Source organism: Cupressus sempervirens, chromosome 7 (genome assembly GCF_028749045.1).
Source record: "Cupressus sempervirens isolate cs-2001-9-10 chromosome 7, ASM2874904v1, whole genome shotgun sequence".
Classification (NCBI taxonomy): Eukaryota; Viridiplantae; Streptophyta; class Pinopsida; order Cupressales; family Cupressaceae; genus Cupressus; species Cupressus sempervirens.
The window spans coordinates 649871292-649892490 of NC_143124.1; the positions used below are offsets into that span (position 1 = coordinate 649871292).

Sequence of the window (21199 nt, forward strand, 5' to 3'; positions counted from 1 at the left end):
CAAATATGGATTTGTGCATGCTCTAGCATAAAAGAAATCAATGATTCCCAAATAAGGGGGATGGAGGGAGATTTAGAGGAAATAGAGTATAAAATAGAAACTAAAAATGTTGGCTCTTTTTGTCTTCAACGTATAGCTTGCTATATTCATTATTAATTCCTTAGTTCAGGTCAAGCACATAGAGCTTTTAGGACTTAACTTTTTAAAATAATTTTTGAGCCTTTTCAAAGAGTTTAGCTTTATATTTATATATATTTTTGAAGGGAATATCTTTCTAGGCTTGCATGTTTTTAAAATTTTCTTATGTTTACTTATGGCCCAGGGATCTTTTAAGCAATGTTCACAAAACTTTGGAGCATTTAAAAAAATGACATCTCCAAGAAGTATAAAAACAAAAAACAACAGTCTTAGCATATATAAAACACAAGTTGATACAAACTAATCACTATTCCTTAGCTGGTCCTATAAAAATAGAGTCACACAAGTTGAATATGGAGACAAAGGACCAAACATAACCTTACTCCAAATAAAATATTTCCTACAAGTAAACACAAGGGGTTGATTCAAATTAAATTTTCCCTTGCAGACCATTTTTATGAAATAGAATAAGGCAATGTGTTGTATTATTTTGTGTTATTTGGTGTTGTACATACTTTCGTACTACAATCTTAAAAAGAAAAGAATTGCTCCAAGTCATGGGTGCTATCCAAGTCCTCCATCATTCTTATTGTTACAAAAACTCATGAGCCAGTCAATTGACTTATATTTTTTCATCGATACTCATGTTTGATTGGCAATACATTTTTAGGGTCTCCATTGGTGTTATTCTGGGATCTTATGGGTATGTCTTTCTTTTATCCTTCCAACATATTGAGCAATGTTTTCACCTTCTTCCTTTCTCATATCATCAAACTTTCCTCTGAGACTTTCATATTTGGCTCTTAGAACATTAGTGTCTCCTCCATAGATGGTGGTTAAGGCATCCCACATTTTATTTGCACTATCAAGACCTTTGATATCATCAAATTTGACATAGCTTAGGGCAGAGGCAATCTCCAACATTGTCTGGTTATGTTCTTTCTTCTTTTTCATATCCTCAGCAGTTGGGGCTCCGACAGGATCAACATGCTCAGTGGTAATGATAGATTGTGCATGATCTCCAAGTTCTCCAAGGTGTAGCTTCATCAAAATTTGCCATGCAGGAAAGTTATCTCTATTAAGCTTGGGTACTTATCTTTTTGACATCTTGATCTTTGTGCTTCTAGTACCTTCAAACTAGTCCTCTTAAGCATATGGCTCTGATACAAATTGTTGGAATACTTTAGAATAATTGGGGGGGGGGGGTGAATCAGTTATCCAAGATCCAAATGTATAAATAAAACTTTTCACAACTTAGTAAACCCATAAACATTTATCTTTGTGCATGCATTCATAAGATTATGCAATCACTTAAAAATTGTAGGTTACTGCCAACTCAACTTGTACAAATGTAAATATGAAACATAACAAATTCATCAACACACTTGATGAAATGATCTACATGGAAACCTAATTTGGGAAAATCCACTAGTAACATGCTACTCCTTTTCACTTTTCTAAAGTGATGCTCTGTGAAAGGCCAACCTTGTTAAAGGTTACAATACGTACTATTAAATGTTACCCTATTAAAGGATTTCAATCATCCTGTTAGGAGTGAGCCTTGTTAGAGGACTTTAGACCATTCACTTGGAATGTCACCTGGTTAAAGGATTTACAAATGACTATTAGGTCAACCTTAATCCAAAGGATTTACCCTAGACTGATACAAATATTAAAGAGTAACAATAAGGCTTGATCTAATAGCAACTTATAGCTCCATTTGTAGATTACAAATCTTTGTTTCAGTCCTCCACTCTGCTTGGTCTTCACTCATTGTAGCTCTGGTAGTGTTCACCCTTAAAGTAGTCATACCCTTAAGCCTTCTTGCTTAACCTACCAATGCAAACTCTTCTCTTAGGTCACTTGATAAAGCAAAACCCTTGACTCCTTGTCTTTTGTAGGTTCTCACACATGCCAACCTTTGCTTCTGACTAGTCATTCCTATAAATAGGAATGGCAGATCTTTCGCCACTCATTCTCCATCGTCCAATTTAGAGCTAGGACAAATTAGGTAGGATACAATGAATCTACCCCACATTTTATATCTCTTCTAGATACTTCTCCTTGAATCCTCTTTGAATTTTCCTAAAAATGGTTTACCTTGAATTCTGTGCCACTAGCTCATCACCCTTATCTTCCACTTGGTTTACATAATCTAAGAAAAGCAACTTGTTAGCTCAGATCCATCAAATTTATGATCTTTTAAATAATGTAGCCACTCAGCATTATCTTGCTTCTAATGCTTGACACATACTACATTGCTCAACATCCTTTATAAAATCACTTGACACGAACTAAAGTTTACTGGTGCTCAACATCAACTAAACTTTAGTTAGCATCCACTGTTCTGCTCGACATACACTAGAATAGACTTTTACTCATCTCCAACTGATTTTCTACTCAACTTGCACTGACATTGCTTGGCACCTACTATCCACTCAGTCAAGCTTGGCTAGCAAACTGTGTTTCACTTGTTCTTCTAAACTTTCTTAGTGTCACCTGCCTTTCTAACCTTAAGTAGATTATCAATACATCATGTTATTACTGTCTTAACAGATTCTTGTACTTCTTTACATAATCATAACTCAACCTTTCCTCTAGGTGCTATTGTTACATCTATTGATCAAATCCTCTTCATCAATCAAATAAGTGATAGTACTTAAATCATATAAGTAGTTGTCTTACCAGAAAATAGCAGGTTTGACATTAGTGACAAACAATGATTGAAACATATTGATCATACTTACTTCAACATTCTTCTTCAAACAATCTCCCTCTTTTAGTGTTTTCAATCTATTCTCAATAGTAGTAACATGATTTTGTCCAAAGTCATTGATGTACATCCAACCACTTCAATTGGACAAGAATTATCCATAAGCACACTATTCAATCCTTTTTCATACAAGAGGTTATGTTGAGAGTAGATTTATGAAGGAAAGTAATTTGTAGTGGTTCGAAATATTCCCTATGAATTATTCCATGCTTTGATCTAAAGGCACAAAAATGAAACATAAAAAACAAATTATGGGCAAATTTGATAATTTAATTGAGAGATTTTTTTAATTGTGATTTTGATAAGAGTATAAAGTTGTGAAAAATATTTTTTCCATCTCTTTAAAAAAAATTCCAAATCAGTTGAAGCTTGATCAAAATGGATATAATTTCTTTTATTTAAGACTTCAAGAAAGCCATTTTGTTCTAGTTCTTAAAATTTTCAAAATTAACATTTTTTGACAACGGACAAATTAGAATGGAAAAAATTAAATTCATTCAAATAGTGAAGGATTGAACAACAATTCCTTTAACACATTAGATGAAAAAAATCGCTTATAAAATGGTTTTAGCTCAGCTCGAACTAATATTTTTAGAAAACTTAATCTGGTGAAAACTTGTTTTTGTAAACTTGAACACATGATTTTATTTTTTTGACGTTGAGAGATACCTAAAATTAATAAAACAAACCAAAACACATCGTATTGAGAAAAATAAAATTAACAATTATTTTTTATGATGAGGATCGTTTATAGACTACTACATCATAATTAAATTTGGAAAAAAAATCTCAATTAACTTATCAAATTTGGTTATACTTCTAATGTTGTTGTCAAAGGTTCACTTTGGTGTCTTTACACTGACCCATTCATTAAATAATTGGCAAAAACAAAATGGGATTGTGGCATTAAAAAATAAATTGCTTTCCTTTATGCCCTATTCTTAGTAATGATTAACAATTTTAAAAATTGTTTTCTTCATCGTTGAACAACAAAGAAAAGAGATTACATGTTTGGAAAATAAAATATTAAATTTAATTTTTGAAAAGATTATTTTTACCTTTTTATGAACATGAATAGTTAATAATGGACTCTGAATATTGGCAGCTTTAAAAACCATATTTCATCTTCATTTTTCTAAGAGGATAAATATATGGTGAAGTTTAAAGCTATATTATTGAATGGAAGCTAGAAGGGGTGGTGCTAATTTTTGTGAGAGGAGAAATAAATATTTTAAGAAGAGAGATGAAATGTCTTATATCAATGAAACAATCACACAATCACATATCTCTTTATGAAAGATTTGACTCATTTGATAGAGTGAAGTTGGGAAAAACTAAGAAAGAAGGTGTTTTAAATTTAGAGAATGATGATTCTATGACTTCATTTGTAAAAAGAATTTGAGCAATTGATTAGATTGAACAAGGTTGGGGATTTGGGGAACACTAATGTAGAAGATGTTTGAACAGTGACTTTCTATTTGAGTCAACAATATGAAATGCAACACTTTGACGTAGAAAAAAAATGCAATGCTTTGAAGTAAAAAATTATATAATTTATTGTAAAAATTAAATTGTAGTTGCTGGGAGTTTCAAATTCAAATATTTTGAATCACTATTTTGTTTGCAAAGAGTTCATGACCTTGATTTCTTGTATGAGGTTTTTTTAGCAAATAGACAATTGTTACAAAAAGTCATTTTGTAGTAACCATAAGTACCTACATAAATCATTCCAAATTAGTTACTTTGTTTCTTCCAATGATTACATGATTTTTGCAGTACCTTATTTTGCAACAGTTGCAATTATATCCACAAAAAATTCTTCCACAATTAATTTTAGAAAGGCATTTAATAACCTAGAGCCACAAAATAGTTACAATTCCTACAAAGGGTGGTTGTGCACCAATTTTAATTGGCCACAATAGGAATTGAAGGAAACTTATATTCTTATTATATGATCTATATGTGTAAGGGTGGTAGGTAGGAGAAATTTTAGATTAAGCTTCTCTTGCCTACTATGTTAAATAACATGCCAACTTCAGAAAGCATTTCTTAAAAAAGTTAAAGAGGGTCTTGAAGATTGAGATCATGGTTGGGTTGATAGAATGTAATTGAAGTTGAAAGGGATAGTTGTGATAATGTTGTTGATTAGGTGACAAGTAGGAAGGGTGAGCAAAAATGTGGCAATAAATAATATTTTTTATTAAAGAATCTCGATTCCAGTGTGGTCCTCATTTTTTTTGGTAAAATCACAAACTTATTAAAAAGTTTGATCTATTTGGGTTTTTGAATATTGCACAAGCAACAATTAAGATATAAAAAGTGTTGTGAACTTTTGGGATATGTCTAAAATGTCCCTGATCAATACTTGCACCAAGCACAACATACTTGAAAAATAAAATAATGAAATATAACCAAAAAATGTTCCGTAGGCATCTTCAAGTAAAAGAGGGAAGCAATGTAATAGAACCTTGTGATGAGAAATGCATTTTCTTTTAACTATCTCCATGCTAATGAAAATCTTGGCATACCAATGTATGTTCTAACTTCTCTTTAATCAATGCCTTTATTTTAATAAGGGAATTAATAAGTACCCATGCTAAATTCATGTACCATCCTTGTGTTGTCATTTTTTTCCACATAATCTTGAGTAGGATGCATGCATTGATGCAACTACTTTCATTTTTCATTTTCCTCTTTTACATTGATCATCAAGTGTAATGGTGATACAAATCAATTTAAATACATGACAACATAACCAAGGTTAAACCAGAAGAGATCAACTTTTGACATGACTATAATATCCATGAGATATTTAAGCCCCCAAATTTTAAAAATACGACATGTTATTGAAAGTATCTTTCTACCAGCACCTTTGGAAAAGTTTATTGCATTCATGTTTCTAATTTATCTATGCCCTTCAATATATTATCTGAGTATATATTCCTATCAACCTAATCATTGCACCTTATTGAGGTGTAATTGCTAGTATATTAGATAAGAGAGGTCATGTATAATCTAAATTAAATGTTAAGTGTCAAGGTATCTTAGAAAATAAAATGTTATATATTTAAAGTGAACTCATATGCTACACAAGGACCGTTTCCCAACTACTAAAGATAATCAATTAGAAAAATAAAATAAATTTTGGAAGACTTTGGTTCTTATTAGATTGATTGACAATCTTGCAACCATTACACTTAGTTCTCACATCTTGTGTGTGTGTGTGTGTGTGTGTGTGTGTGTGTGTGTGTGTGTGTGTGTTACACACACATGTATATGCACGTGTTTATTTTATTTACATAAATGCATATGTATATGTTTACATGAGTGTGATGTGTGAGTGTGTGTGTAGTATGGATGTATGTAGTATATTTATATATTTACACATATAACACATGTATGTATGTACATACAAGTTGAAAACTATTGAGAAAGAAGAAGAAGATAAAAAAATAAGTCAACCTGTAATTCAAACGTTGAAATCTATCATGTAGTTGATTTTTTGAGATTATGCTAATCAAATATATTTATTCTTTACATATTATTTTTGTTGATTTTAATTGTATTGTTAATAATATTATATTTGAAATGTCTATTCGCTATAAGGTTATATAGTTGTTACTTAGATCTTCCAATCTTAGCTACATTAGAATCAAATTAAAAAATTCACTTGAAAATGTAAACTAAGGTGACAAATGATAAATTTAAGAGCTTTTTTTTATCTGCCAACTTTCATGCAATAAATGAGATGAGACTAATATTATATATTAGAATATCAAGCTAGATAAATGAGTTGGGATTGATATTATATTGTTTTATTAATATAGATAAAATCAATGCAAGACAATTAACTAAAATTTGACAAGGATTACTTTGCGCACATGTTTACAACTTACGTACTAGGATATTAGAAAATATGGATCAATTGTATAGTTTTTTTTTACCTAGAAGTTTGCTAAACTCTCTAGTTCACTTTTTTGAATGTAGAGCCAATGTCGTAGATTTGATTGTAAATTGATGCATGAAAATGAAATTGTATTTCATATACTTTGATTTGGTTAAATATTGTTGCTTCAAACTTGTTTTTATTACATTAGCAAGGAAAGGGCCCTAGTATTGATAGATAGTAGAACAACACAACATCACAAAAAACAATGAATGTAAGAATATAAGAAAGTTTTGAATGCCACTAAGAACACCTAGTTGTTGAACACAACAAACCCCAACACTACCAGTTCAATAAGCTGTATAAATAAGATATCATTTTAAACCAACTTGTAGTCTCATAAAAAACCAAGTTCATTATAGCATATATCATCTTAAAGTAAACCTCAATTAGACTTAAAAAGTTGTATAAAACAAGTATAATAACTAGGCTCGCAAACCCTCCACCAAAAAATTTAAGAGCATGAAGCATAAAAACTATTCAATTTTCTTTGGGACAAAATTGACATCCAATTTATTCTTTAAATCATCAAGCACTTATTTCTAGGTAGCCATAGACAAGCAAGTCAAACTCATTGCTCTTGTCTATATTCTTTAGCTATTTTTAAAACTTGGATTACTTATAGATGTTCCCATTATCGCTTGGAGCTTGTTGGTCTTTGTTTGTGTGATCATTTTGACAAGGTATAATTTATTTTAAAATATCTTTGGGAATTTTATTAAATCACAAGGCTTGTGTTCTCTTCAATCAAACCCTTTGATGGGTCAATTGGTAATGATGAAGTGAAGTTAAAAATGAGATGCATGCATGTAATGTACTCTTAGAATGATGCTAGAATCAAACAAGGTAGAATCAATTATCATTTAAACTATTTGACATTAAAGATGTTTCATTTTGAATCAGGAATGGTCCTTAAAATACGTTATTGTATTTCAAAATATTTATACTCTAGTAAGTTCATAATTATTGTTGAAATTGAAAGGAAGGAGACCTAATTTTAAAATTTGAATTTATATGTTTAGGATTGAAATTCACAATAAGAAGAATAATTCTCATTAGAGGAGATTCAAGAAGCCATCAAAACTATGGCTAATGACAAGTCTCCAAGATTGGATGGGCTACCTGTTGAATTTTATAAAGATAATATAGATTGGATTGGGGAAGAGCTTATGTTGTTTTACAATGATGCCTTTCAGTATGGTTCTCTAGGCAACTCAGTGAATAGAGGGGCCATTAAATTGCTTCCTAAAGCTGGGATAGATCCCTAGTTAAGAATTGGAGGCCTATCACCTTGCTTAATTTATCTTATAAAATTATTGCTAAAGTGTTGGTTACAATAATTGTAGAAATTACTAAGAATATTGTTTTAGTCACTCAAACTGGGTTCATAAAGGGAAGATATATTTTGGAGAACCTTATCACTAATTGTGAAGCTATGAACTGGGCAAAGGCTAGTGCGCAGGATGTGGCTATGATTCTTCTTGATTTTGAGAAGGCTTATGACAGAGTTGAGTGACCCTTTGTCATTGGAATGTTGAGAGTTTTTAGATTTCCTCCTTATTTCTGCAAATGGATTGAAATTTTGTTTCAGGATTCTTCTACTTTTATTGATGTGAATGGGGAATTATCAGCCCCTATTGTTCTTCAGAGGTCTATCAGACAAGGTTATCCTATTGTACCCTTCTTATTTGTGATTCTTGTTGATGTTCTCTTCTACATTCTAAGGGACTCCTCTTTGGGGCCTCCTACTAGGGGCATTACTCTCCCTAATTCAGGGGAATTGATTAATGCTCATTTTGCAAATGACATTGCTCTCTATTTGGAACTGTCCGAAGATAACTTCTCTTTAGCTCTCAATAGACTTAATTTTTTCTGTATTGTTTTTGGAGCCAAAGTGCCCCTCACAAGTCAATTGTTCTGGGATGGATGGAGATACCTCCTAGTTGGATTCTAAAGATGGGTTGGAAATGGACTAGGCCTAAAACCATTACCAGATATTTGGGTATCCCTTTTTCTTTGGAGCCTTCTTTTTTTGATATGCTAGAGCGAATGTTCAGTAAGATCAATAGAAAGCATATTAGATGGCAAACTCATTCCCTTTCATTGGCTGGGAGAGTTTAGGTTGTGCAGAAAGTCCTTTCTTCTTGTCATATTTATTTTGTTTCAGCTTGGATGTTTATTGAATCTTAGTTTGGTATACTTGAAAAAATACTTAGAGATTTTTTGTGGTCGGATGGTTTGGGATCCAAAAAAAGGCATCCTGTTAAATGGGAGTGTTGTTTCCTTCCTAGGTATTTGGGGGGCCTGGGGATTAAAGACATAAGAATTTAGGGGCTTACTCTTGTGGATTAATGGATATATAAAGCTTTCTGGGGGAATGAACCTTGGAAGATTCTTGTGAGAAATAATGTTGAACAATTAGTGATTAAGAAAGGTAAACACTAGGCTAACATTCCTTTTTGGGATATTATTATGGAGGATTTTAAGATGAAGATTTTTGGGTCCATAGTGTTTAACTCCCTGTGGTCTGCATGGGCACAAGTGAGGAAATTCATCTCCTTTAGGAATGCCACTGGGGGACCTCCTAATTATGTTATTGCTGACAGATCAATATGGTGGAGATTGTATCTGAATAATAAACCTCTTGCACTTACTCAGAGTTGTTATGTAAAAAAGTGGAATGATAAAGGCATTTCTTTGATTAGTGATTTAATGGTGAACACCAGGCTTGGGTCATGGGATTAGATATCCAGTAAGTTTGGTATCCCCAAATATCAAAAAAAGACGTACACTCCTTTGTCCAAAATGATAAGCAAGGAGAAAGATGGGAAAATCATGAATGTTGATACTTTTATCAGAAATATAAAATGGAAGGATGGTATTGTTATTGATAACACTTCTACTAAATAGATTTATGGAATGTTTAAAGATGATCACTATCTGTTGCTGCGTATAGTTAAATGTTGGGGTCTTGATTGTCCTTTCTCAAATTGGCATTTTTTCTTTGATTATTTTTGGAAGGGTCCATGTGAACCTAAAGTTATTCATTTTAGATGGTTGCTATTGATTAAGAAGCTTGTTGTTGTGTCAATGCTGTCTTCCATTAATGTTGATTCTGTGACTTGCAAGTTGTGTAATAAGCCTGTGAGTTTTGAGCAAGTTTTCTTTGAGTGTATTTATGCAAATAAAGCCTAGCCATCTTCTTTGGGTCTCCTATTGATTGGAATAATAGTATTGGTTTCTCTTGGTGTGAAATTTTGGCTGGTTATATGAGATATTTTGACTTATCTTTTAATAGATTTTGGTTTGCTCTTACTGGTGAAGTGCTGTGGTTTCTTTGGAAGGAAAGGAACAAGGAGATATTTCAAAATGTCAAAAGGTGCCCTACTGAGTTTAATCTTAAACTCATACATTTTTACATTATGTCATAGGTGTCCTTTTGTCTGGAGATTCCAAAGTCCACATTCATGAAGCTGATGCATGATGGAGTGCTGCAAATTTACAAAGATGAAGTTAAGGCAACACAATATATTGAGAAATATCAAAGTTTTCTTACACAAGCAGAGATTGATGAGCTTAATAGTCTTCTAGAGAACTGTCATTTGGATCCTGATGGAAATAATACTAAATATAGACATCATTGTGATGAGAGCATAAATGATAAAGGGGCAAACACATGTGTTGTCTCTGTAACAATTGTTGATATTACTATTCAGTCGGGTCATGATTATCAAAATTCTTAGATTATACTTCTATTTTGTATATGTTGATATTTTTGAATCCAGTACTATTTTGGATGCTCATGTAAAAACACAAAATATGCAATTCCTATGAGGCTAAGTCCCTAGAAGATTAAGGCACCTCCCTCCATTTTTGTATGTTAATGAGGGTTGGTCTACAGGCTTACTGAAAGTTCTCTGTGATGTTGTTTATATTTTTTCAATATAAAAATAAGAAGAATAATCAATTATGTACTCCGTTATGTACTCCAAATCTAGACTAAAAAGCAAATATAAATATAATAATTAAAACTAATTTCACAAAATGACTAATAATCAATTTAGAATTATTTAGCTGATAGGTCATATGTGGGAACTTTGTTCCCATAAAATTACTTTTTTGGCTCAAGAATTGTCAGCCTTTGACCAGAAAACTATCAACCCTTGTCATTAATTATTTTCTGACCAATTTTATCTCACTCCGACTTTAACTCTTATTTTTTCCTATTTATTTAATTTAATTAGCTATTATCTACACTATTAACTCTTGTTTTTTTCTTATTTATTTATTTATCTCAATTTTTAACTATTGTATTTAATTTATAAATTAATTTATCTATACTTTTAATTCTTTTTTTTTTTTTCCCTATTTATTTAGAAAATTATTTAGTTGTTATCTCCACTTTTAACTCATGTTTTTCTTTCTTTTTATTTAATTTTGATTTTTTAAATTGATTAAAGTTTTAGTTTTTCAATTATTTTAATTAGTTTAGTTTTTTTATTTTAAATATTAATTTTTAGTTTAGCCAATAGGATATTTGTGGGAGGAGTTCCTATTTTTTCACTGTGTATATATATATATATATATTTTCTCATATTAAATTTTCAAGATATTTTTCCACAACAAGTTAAACTGTGATATTGCTAAGGGTGCGATCCCACGAGGGGGGCTATAGGATCTATTTTTATGGAACATGTTGTTCCATGAAACCAAAAAAAGTTTTGTTGCAGGATTAATTGGAATCTTTTTCTAAAGAATAATAACTCCTATTTTTTAGAGTGTAGATTTGAGTAGGTGGAAAAGGTGGGCACTAGAAACTGCTCCACCAGCTTAGGCTTTTCTTTTGCCTCTTGTCAATCATATACCAGTTTCTATTTCTTTATCAATAATTTTTTAAAACATTTTTATTTATATAGTAAGTGAATGAAATATGTTAAATATAAATAATTAATGAGACCACCTGCTTCCATAAATTACAGGGCTTAAACTTTTTAAGAATAACTTCACTACAAAATTCATGGGACCTTTCGCTTTAAAATAATCCTAAAAGATCTCTAGAACACTCGTTGAATTTTTTTAGGAAGCCCCCTCCATGGGACCGCACCCTTATTAGGGTTTAACTATGTAGTTTTTGAGTCAAACTCATTGACTCATGTTTAATGAGTAGTGATTTACAAGAATCTATCTCTCGTGATAATAAATGGAACACTTAGCAGTCATTAAACTTTTTAAGAATAACTTCACTACAAAATTCATGGGACCTTCAGCTTTAAAATAATCCTAAAAGATCTCTAGAACACCCACTGAATTTTTTTAGGAAGCCCCCCTCCATGGGACCGCACCCTTATTAGGGTTTAACTATGTAGTTTTTGAGTCAAACTCATTGACTCATGTTTAATGAGTAGTGATTTACAAGAATCCATCTCTCGTGATAATAAATAGAACACTTAGTAGTCATTGGATCTAGGTGATACTTACACAGGTGAAGCACTGAGACTTCCCTTAGTTTAGTTTTGTAGTTTTTATAATTATTTCAACTTCTATTTTGTGCTCCACTTTATATGTGTTTTTTTTTCATATTATTTTCCTATTACCTTTTTCATAATAGATTTTTATAGAAATATTTTTTAGATGATAATTAATTAGTATATAACAAATCAATTAAATAAATATTATTTATTTAATTTATTACAAAATTAAATATTATTTTATTTAAAGTAACAAACTATCAACTCATCGTGACAAGTGCAAAAGCTTACAACTGCGACGGTTACTATATCTTTGTTTGCCTACTTAGTCATAAAACCATGACATGCTTGTTTGCCTACTTAGTCATAAAACCATGACATGCTATTTGATACATCAAGAATGCATCAAGAATACCGTGATCACCCTCACCCCAAAACATGAACAAGACTGTATAATTCAACTTGGCGAAATAATTTTAGATTAGAAGTAAATTTAAACGAAACAGGCTATAAGCGGAAGTGAAAACCCTAAACAATTTTTTCTCTTCATTGGGTGTTCTAAACAATTTAGCATTCAAATGATAGCTCATCATCAGTAAATTAAACGCGGATTATGTTCATTGTAGAATAATTATGAAAAATATTGTTTGAGCTGGAAACCTGGGACAGTAAGGATTTTTGGTAACAGATGCGTTTGATCTCAAAGCCCTGAACCTTGAACAAAAATGGGGAAGAAGGACAAGAGCAGTATCAAGTCTCATTTGCCGTTGCTTCCCGCAGAGGAAGAGGTCGAGGTTTCCGACGAGGATTTGAAATTTATACAGAGGAATACACAATATGCTTCCTTCCTCAACCGCCTGGATACTCGCACCATCACCAAGTAATGAAGCTACGGTTTGAGTTTAGAGTTTAGTATTGTGCTTGGTCACTATACAGAATTTAAATACTGAGCATTTCCATAATGTGGTCCATTGCTTTATGTGTAGACAAGTGGTGGGGTTGCTTGACGAGGGGAAGGATGAGGAGGCGTTGGAAAATTACTATGAGAATAAGCGGCTGAAGAAAAAGGAGGAGAACATTTCAAATTTAGTAGATCCTGTCGATGTGCTTCCCGTGAAGAGCCTAACTGGACAGCTCTATTATAAAACAGGCAACTTTTTCTAACTTAATCTTACTGCAATGGCTCTTTTACAGTGGTTTCTTCGCTCTAGATCACGTGTAGTTTGTCAATTCGTTTTTAATTTGTCCTGTACGCACTCTTTTTCTTTTAGCACAATTCTCAATCGCGCAGCTATTGAAAGAGAGATTCTTTGGCTTGTCTTAAACAATCTTTTTCCATTCTAGACATGGATAAGTAAATAATATTTCGTCCACATTTGATTAGTGGCGTCGCATATAAATGGAGGATTAGCTGAATTTTACATGTAAGTAACGCCGTGTCCTGTTCAGCACATTAAAAATTGCCCGCTTGAGAAACTAACGGGCTTCTATTGTTTTTCTAATTGGCAAAGGAAAGATGACAACGGTTCCCTTAACCCGCTAAAACTAATCAAGAAAAGTCCAAGCATTACAGAGAGTGGAGATTTGTTAATATTAGAATGAAATTTAAAAGATGCTGCTGCACAAGAAGTCCAGGAAGTACCCTACTTATGACAGGGACTGATTCTAAACCGATTCCTTAGTTGATAGAGTATGGATGCATTCTTTGATATAGTAATAGACTATATGGCAACTTTTGCAGTGTGTGAGATTACATTGGATTCAGCATGACTTTAAAGTAAAATAATTTACCTGTTTCCCACACATTTCTACAAATATGCCTACCACAGCAGTCAGAGTGACAACATAGAATAATCTGGTTTCAAAGGGCAGGGAAGAAAAACACACCTAAACAGATCCTCTAAACGAATTCCACGTCTTATGACAATAGCCTAAGAATTTGTGAAGAAAAGACTGTTTGGGCAACAGCTTATTGAATTGCTTTGTTTGGACATTACACATCTCCCCAGTTCTGTCTGTCCAGCAACTCTTGCACAAACACCCATCAAACAATGATTTTGCAGTTTGCTGACTGTATCTAGAGGTTGTTGCAATAGAAATTGCATAACTTTACTTCTCTGTAATATTCCTTATTGGGACTTTACGCAAATTTGCCCTAGAATTTCCCAAAATAGGTATGGATTATATCTACTAACATAAATTGTCAACTTGATATCTTGATTTAGAGTCTACAGCCAGGTTAGCCATCTTAATGAAATATGAATAAACATATAATCCAGCAATCTTGCAAACAGAACTCTAATTCACTATTATAATATTCAAAATGTACATATGGGTTCCTTCGAAGTTCTAACAAACTCACTGTTATTATGGAGCACAAGCTGGGAGATTATACAAGGCACCTCAAGTCGTTAAACCCAGTCCAGGAGCATGGAATTACCACCTTCATCTGACCTCCGTGTCCCACTTGGGGTGTCTCTACCAGTGTGGCTTCTTAGCTACTTGCATCCTTCACATGTTATATTCCTTCCAATATGAGATGACCCAATGGATGAGAATCCTTATAGGAATCTTCATATGTGTCACATTATACACAGGCAAAGACATATCAATAATAACAACTTACAATATGCATTTCGGTAGCAAGGTGTAGTATTCTATCTTTTATCAGATGCAAGTTCAATGACTATCATACAATTCATTGCACAAGTATACATCAATACTACGAATTAGATAGTTATAGAAGCTGCAGTTAAATATATGTGTTTCTAAAACTGTATCCTTATTAGAATTATTGTTCAGTAATCTTGCCGCCCCTCCCTAATTCAAAGTTTTATCTCACTTTATACCTTGTGTTTAACTTTTAGAGGCACACCTTTTCACAAACAATGTCTCTAGTATCTACCTTAATCGCCCATCTTCGCTGTTAATCACCATTCAAGCATAACTAATATGGTTCATTGCTTGTTTTAACATTAGACATTAGTCTCTCAATGAAATTGCACCTCTTTGCATCATACTATTGGTTATGTTTAATGTGATCTCCTTGCTTTATTGATTGCTGCATAGAACATATGATCGCTTCTTACACCCAGTTGCTGTCATTTATTTCTCAAATAAATTAGTTCCTTAACTAATCACCACTTCTTATTACTGCATATTACTAATCACTGTATAATACTGACTACTTTGTATGTTAACCTCCCTTAAGGTAAGCACCACTTTGACATATTAATTGCCATATTGTTGGGTTTGCTTCTTTGCCAAGCTGATTACGTCTATCACAGTACACTTCCTTTTCTAACCATTGTATAGTTATGTAGTCGGTGTCGTAAGGTTTATACTTCGCTTGCTATATGAGGCTTACATGTGTACTCCTTACTGAAATGGCTGGGGGCATGACATTCTCTATTTCTGATGCACCATATTTGCCTTGGCCATGAAAAGGAGTGTTTGCTCCACTAGGACTATTGTTATTTTTTGAGAAATTCTAGAATACAACAGCAGGGTCCTCTGCAAAATTCGTAGGGAGCACTTCTGAGTATTCCTTCTTTCAATCCCAGTATAGGTTGTTTACAGTTTGGGCAGTGGGAACAATTAGAAAAGAAGAAGTTGTCAGGGCTAGAGAAGATCCTGTTATATTGAAAAGGATGCAAAAACAATCTATTATCCCATCGATTAACAGCAAGGACTTAATCTGGAATACTGGAAAGACATCAATAAACAATAACCTAAATCTTGGTCATATATGACAGCACGAGAATCAACTAAATTTTTGTTTGGCCTGCAAAATCTACACTCCTGTACAAGAGATTTGTACTGTGAATAGAAACTAATCAGCCAGGAGCAGTGACCTATTTACAAAACAATTGTTATACCACCTGTACTATGCAACCGAGAAACATATGCATCTCAGGATTTTCCATCCTACAAATTAGTTTCAAAAAATAAGATTAGATTTTTACGATCGTAGTGCAAGATTGTTGTACATACAATTTATAGTGGCGTATTTAAAGAGTATAGAAGTATATGCCTGCAGATTTAGTTTAGAGACGGTTGACATGCAGATGGTGCTTGAAACTTGAAGTGACATTATAAATATGAAAATATTAAAATCAACACTCTTGATCAGTTATTATTTATATTAGATTCAGCCTATATAGTTGCTATATTTAGTTGCAAGATCACATATCTAGATAATAGCATTGTTCAGGTAAGAATTTACCTAAGGCAAGGAAAGAATATGCCTAGACCTAGAAGTCCAAAGAATAGCACAAACAAGAGAGACAAAACAATATGAACGAAATTAATTGACTGGATTCAATAATGATCAATAATTGATAATTGATGCAATGAAGACAATTTAGATGTGCCTGAATATAAATGCAATGCTGTTAGCCCAATTGATATTGTAATTGATAGTGGGAGATTGTTAGCTGATAAGTGTTATGAATGTATGTAAAAGAGTCATATCAGTTGTTATATTGTCATTGATGTCAAAGTCTTAGTTGGCTAGCCATTATGCTAACTCAGGAAAGTTTCATATCATTAGATTGATGAAGAGGATTTGATGAAGATATGATGAAGACAAAGTTGATATGTAAGGTATCCAATGGGTACTTGAATGAGCTGGACAATGATTATGTAATATTGGTTTTATTATTTTACAATTACGTATTATTGAGAAGTATTGAAGATCACAAGCTTAACCAAGTCACAAGGTTAATGAAGGGAGACTGTATTCACCAAGTGACTACAGTATTGCCTGAGCGATTGGTAAAGGAAGGAGAACACAGTGTTGCTAGAGCAAGTTAGTATTAACCGAGTTATATGTTGCCTGAGTAAATGTTATGTTTATTGAGTGACAATTGGATGAACAAGTTTAGAAAATTTGAATTTGAGGCCGACTTTTGATGGAAATTTGGAAAGATTGAGAAGGTCTAAAGCGAGAGTCCAAGTTTTTTGCAAGGTCAATGATGGAGAAAATTCAAAGAAGGATTTGATGAAGGAAATTGAAGAAGGATAAGGATGCACGCAAAGTTCTATGTAAAGTTATATTTTCTATGTGTCTAAGTTCATTGTATGAAGGAATTCTGTTGTAAACCTAAGATCGACGATTCTGATTAAGCGACAAAAGATGGAAGGATCTGTAAGTATTGAGAAATTTATATAAGGAGGAGAACAAGACAATTTTAGGCTGCTGGTTCAAAGTTGATACTGATTGTATTGTGAAGAGGAGATCAAAGTGCAAAGGAGAAGAAGGATAAAGGAGATTGTTGAGCCAGGTGAACCGAGTAGAGCAGAGAGAAGACAAGAAGAAGAGTTTGTGAAAGACAAAATTAGCCGAGTGAGTAAAGGACAGAGAAAGAGCAAGAAACGAGATTTGAACAAGCAAAGGTACTTGCTATTCTTAACAAATCACTTTACATAGTTACTGTTTAACCATTGTAGCAGAAAATCTCAAAAGTACTGAGTGGACCTAACAAGTCTATGAAATCCTATATGGTAACATCAATTAGTGGTGTTTGTAAGTCCTTTGAATTAGGCCACTTTTTTTAGTCAAGGACAGGGAGTGGTAAGGTCTAGATGATCTTTTGGCGAAATCCTATAACAAGTTCACTTTAACAAAGTGTATGTAACCTTTAACAAGGGTGTCTCCTAATAGAGATCACTTCAAAAGAGTGAAATTTTTGGGTTGCTGGTCCCAGGTGGGTTTTCCCTTTAACAGGGTTTCCACGTTAAAATCTTGGTGTAAAATTGTGTGAATGTTATTTGTGTTGCAAGTTGATTTACATGTTTTAACAGTTTACTGCAACTCGGTAATAACCAAGATATCAGTTAAACTAAGATATCACTAGGTAATAACTGGAAATTTATTGACAGTCGGTAATGCAAGGAACTGTTTGATAACAGTTTGTAAGGAAGTGGATGCATGAGTTAAGAATTAAGTTGGACATGTCTATCGAGTGAATGAGGTTATCTTTGATGTTTATGATGCTTGGATGGTGTTGAAAGTTTGAAGGGACTATGAGATAACTGATATAACTGATTCACCCCCCCTCCCCCTCAAGCTATGTAACAATTTGGTATCAGAGCTGAGTGCTTGAAGAAAGAAGTTTAAAGGTACTTGAGTTAAAGATCAAAATGTATAAGATAGAGCCACCATATCTGAATAAGGAGAACTTTTCCTCATGGCAAGACTGAATGAAGCTACATCTTTCTAGTATTGGAGATTATGTCACACATTGGTTACAAATTGAATATGTCACACCTGTTGGTCCCCTGATTGTAGAACAAATGAATGAAAAGAGGAATCATGATAGTATGATGATTGATATTGCATCTGCTCTCAATGATACTGAATTTGATGATGCCAAGAACTGTGCTAATGCTAAGAAAATGTGGGATAAACTAACGCTTCTCTATGGAGGAGATGACAGTGTAAGGAGAGCTAAAGCCGAAACTCTGAGAGGTAAGTATGATGAGACGATAATGAAAGAAGGTGAGAATGCTCCACAATATGTGAACCGAATAAAAAATGTTGTGAGTGCAATCGAAGTTGCTGGAAGAGCCATCTTGGATTCTGAAATTGTAAGTAAAGTCTTGAGAACTCTTTTGCTTGTTTATGCTATCAAAGGTTTTGCTATTTAAGAAGTAAGAGCTATGCCTAGAAATGATCTGAAACTTGATGGTCTAGTTGGTCGGTTGACTGCGTTTGAGTTGAGCAATTATGATAACAATATGGTTACAATGGGAAATGCTATTAAGTCTTCACTAACCATCAACAATCCAAAGAAAGAGAAGAAAACCAAAGAAGAAAGTGAGTCTGAAATTGAAGATGATCTGGGTGAGATTGAAGTATTGCTTGCAAGAAGAATATCAAGAGGTAAAGATAAATACAAAGGTAAACTATCCCTGATTTGTTTCAAATGTAATGAGGTTGGTCACTTTGTTGCTAATTGTCCTAACGGAAGCAAGTCCGATAAAGATGATTGAAATGACAACAAAGATTTCAAGTACAGGAAGAATAGGGATACTGTAATGTAGCGAAGTTGCTAAGAAATGAAGGATAGTGGCGTATGGAGGAGTGGAGTATGGAGGAGTAGACTATGGTAGCGTGCAGAGGGGTGAAGTCTATGGTGTGTTGAAGAATGAGTATGGTGTGTGTGATGTCCTTGCTTTTGGCAAGTCTACATAGTTGATGGAGTTAGCTCATCATAGTGACCCTTGTGAGCTGACAGCGTATTTTGAGGGTCCCAGTTGTGGATTTACTATTTTTAGTAAGTTCATTTTTGGCAGTTGCTATTTCTGGCAGTGCAGTGGGTGACTTTGGCTGTTGGTCGTCACTTGTAGTAAATAAGGTTAATAACTGCATAAGCTCTTATTTATTCAATAATTATTAAGCTGCATTATTATAATGATATTTACATTATTATAATAATGACATTTAGAGATATTACTAAAAAGTATGTTGGAATGTTTCAAGTGTTGAGTTCTTTTGGGAAACTTCCACAATTTCTGAAGTGGAGTTTTTTAGGAAACTTTGGCCAACGAAAAAGATATAAATGAGAGCTCATTTCATTGGGAAAAGCACACTTGAATTTATATTTGCTTTTTGTGCCTTTGTGGCTTTTTCTTGAGTTATGAATTGTATGCCCTTGCTGAAGTATAAAGGTTAAGTCTGAGAAGTTCTTGGCAATTGTACTGAAGTATATGATTGGCCAACATTCTCCTACCGATTTTCTGTGGCTAAGGAGAACGATCTTGATTTTTCTAAAAAACTTCTGTAGTACTTGGCTGAGGGTTTTATGAATTCTGAGAGCTCTGTGATTGTGATTTGAGGTTGTCATTGGCGATTCCGCTGAAGTAAGTAATTACTCAATTCTCCTATTGTATTTACTGTGCCTAGGAGATCGAACTGTTGAAGGTAATTGCGAGGAATTGATCAGAAATTGTGTGGTGAATTTGATTGCAAATTTGCATTAGGTTTGGAGGCCACAATTTAATTATTTCAGGCGGTCGATTTACTATTGAAGGCAACATTAGCATTGTTCTGTGCGACTTGGCAAATATCAGACCAATTCCTCAAATGAGAGGCTGGGCAACACTCATTTTGAACCTGCAATTCCTATCTAGTTAGCGTGGAGGCATTTATAATAGCTGCGGGTGTAATTGGAGGTCAACGCACATATACTCAAGGGTTTGCGACCTTGCTTAGGGCAAGTGAGTTGATCACAAGGGCTTGCGAATTCTTCGTATCAAATGCGAATTGTTGCACAAAGAGCCGCCTTTGCAAATTGGGTACTAACGATTGGTTGAAGGAGTTTAATAAATATTCTGATGAGCCACCAATTGTCCAAGGGATTGATTTGCACTTGGAGAGAGGACATTGTGGAAGGTCAAATATATTGTCAATTAATTCAAAGGGATTCGGTAATGCTGTTGGTGCAAATCAGGTTCTAGTGATCCTTAACTGGTTTTAGAATTTTATGTAATTGGAGTGCAATCAATTTGATCTTCAATTGTAGTTATTGCGATTTAGTAATTAAAGTCATTTCATAGTTGAGGCTTTATCCATATTCAAAGAGTTCAAAAACGTATATATTCAAAAAATCCTAAAATCTAAAAGAGAAACACAAAAATAAAAAACATCTCTTTTTCAATTAGCGAATGAGTATAAGACCAGAAAGGGGTTTTTACCGTGTGCGTACGATAGACGGAGGGAGGAGTACGAAGGGAGGTAGTATGGTGGATGGAGGGAGGAGTACGAAGGGAAGTAGTACGGTGGATGGAGGGAGGAGTACGAAGGGTGAAGTCGCCCTGAAGGGGGAGTCATGTGAGGTGATACAGCTGGAAAGTTGCACAGATTGGAAG

The 21199-nt window shown here is 33.4% G+C and overlaps 1 protein-coding gene across 1 annotated transcript in view; it reads left to right on the plus strand.

The window, feature by feature from the left end:
• Positions 1–12664: 12664 nt before the first annotated feature.
• LOC149548345 (binding protein) overlaps positions 12665–21199 on the plus strand; it is a 144481-nt gene continuing 135946 nt past the window's right edge. The window contains exons 1-2 of the mRNA XM_089792421.1: positions 12665–13205; positions 13312–13475. Of these exons, the coding sequence (XP_089648547.1) occupies positions 13051–13205; positions 13312–13475 (319 nt within the window). The 5' untranslated portion in view covers positions 12665–13050. The remainder of the gene's footprint in view (positions 13206–13311; positions 13476–21199) is intronic.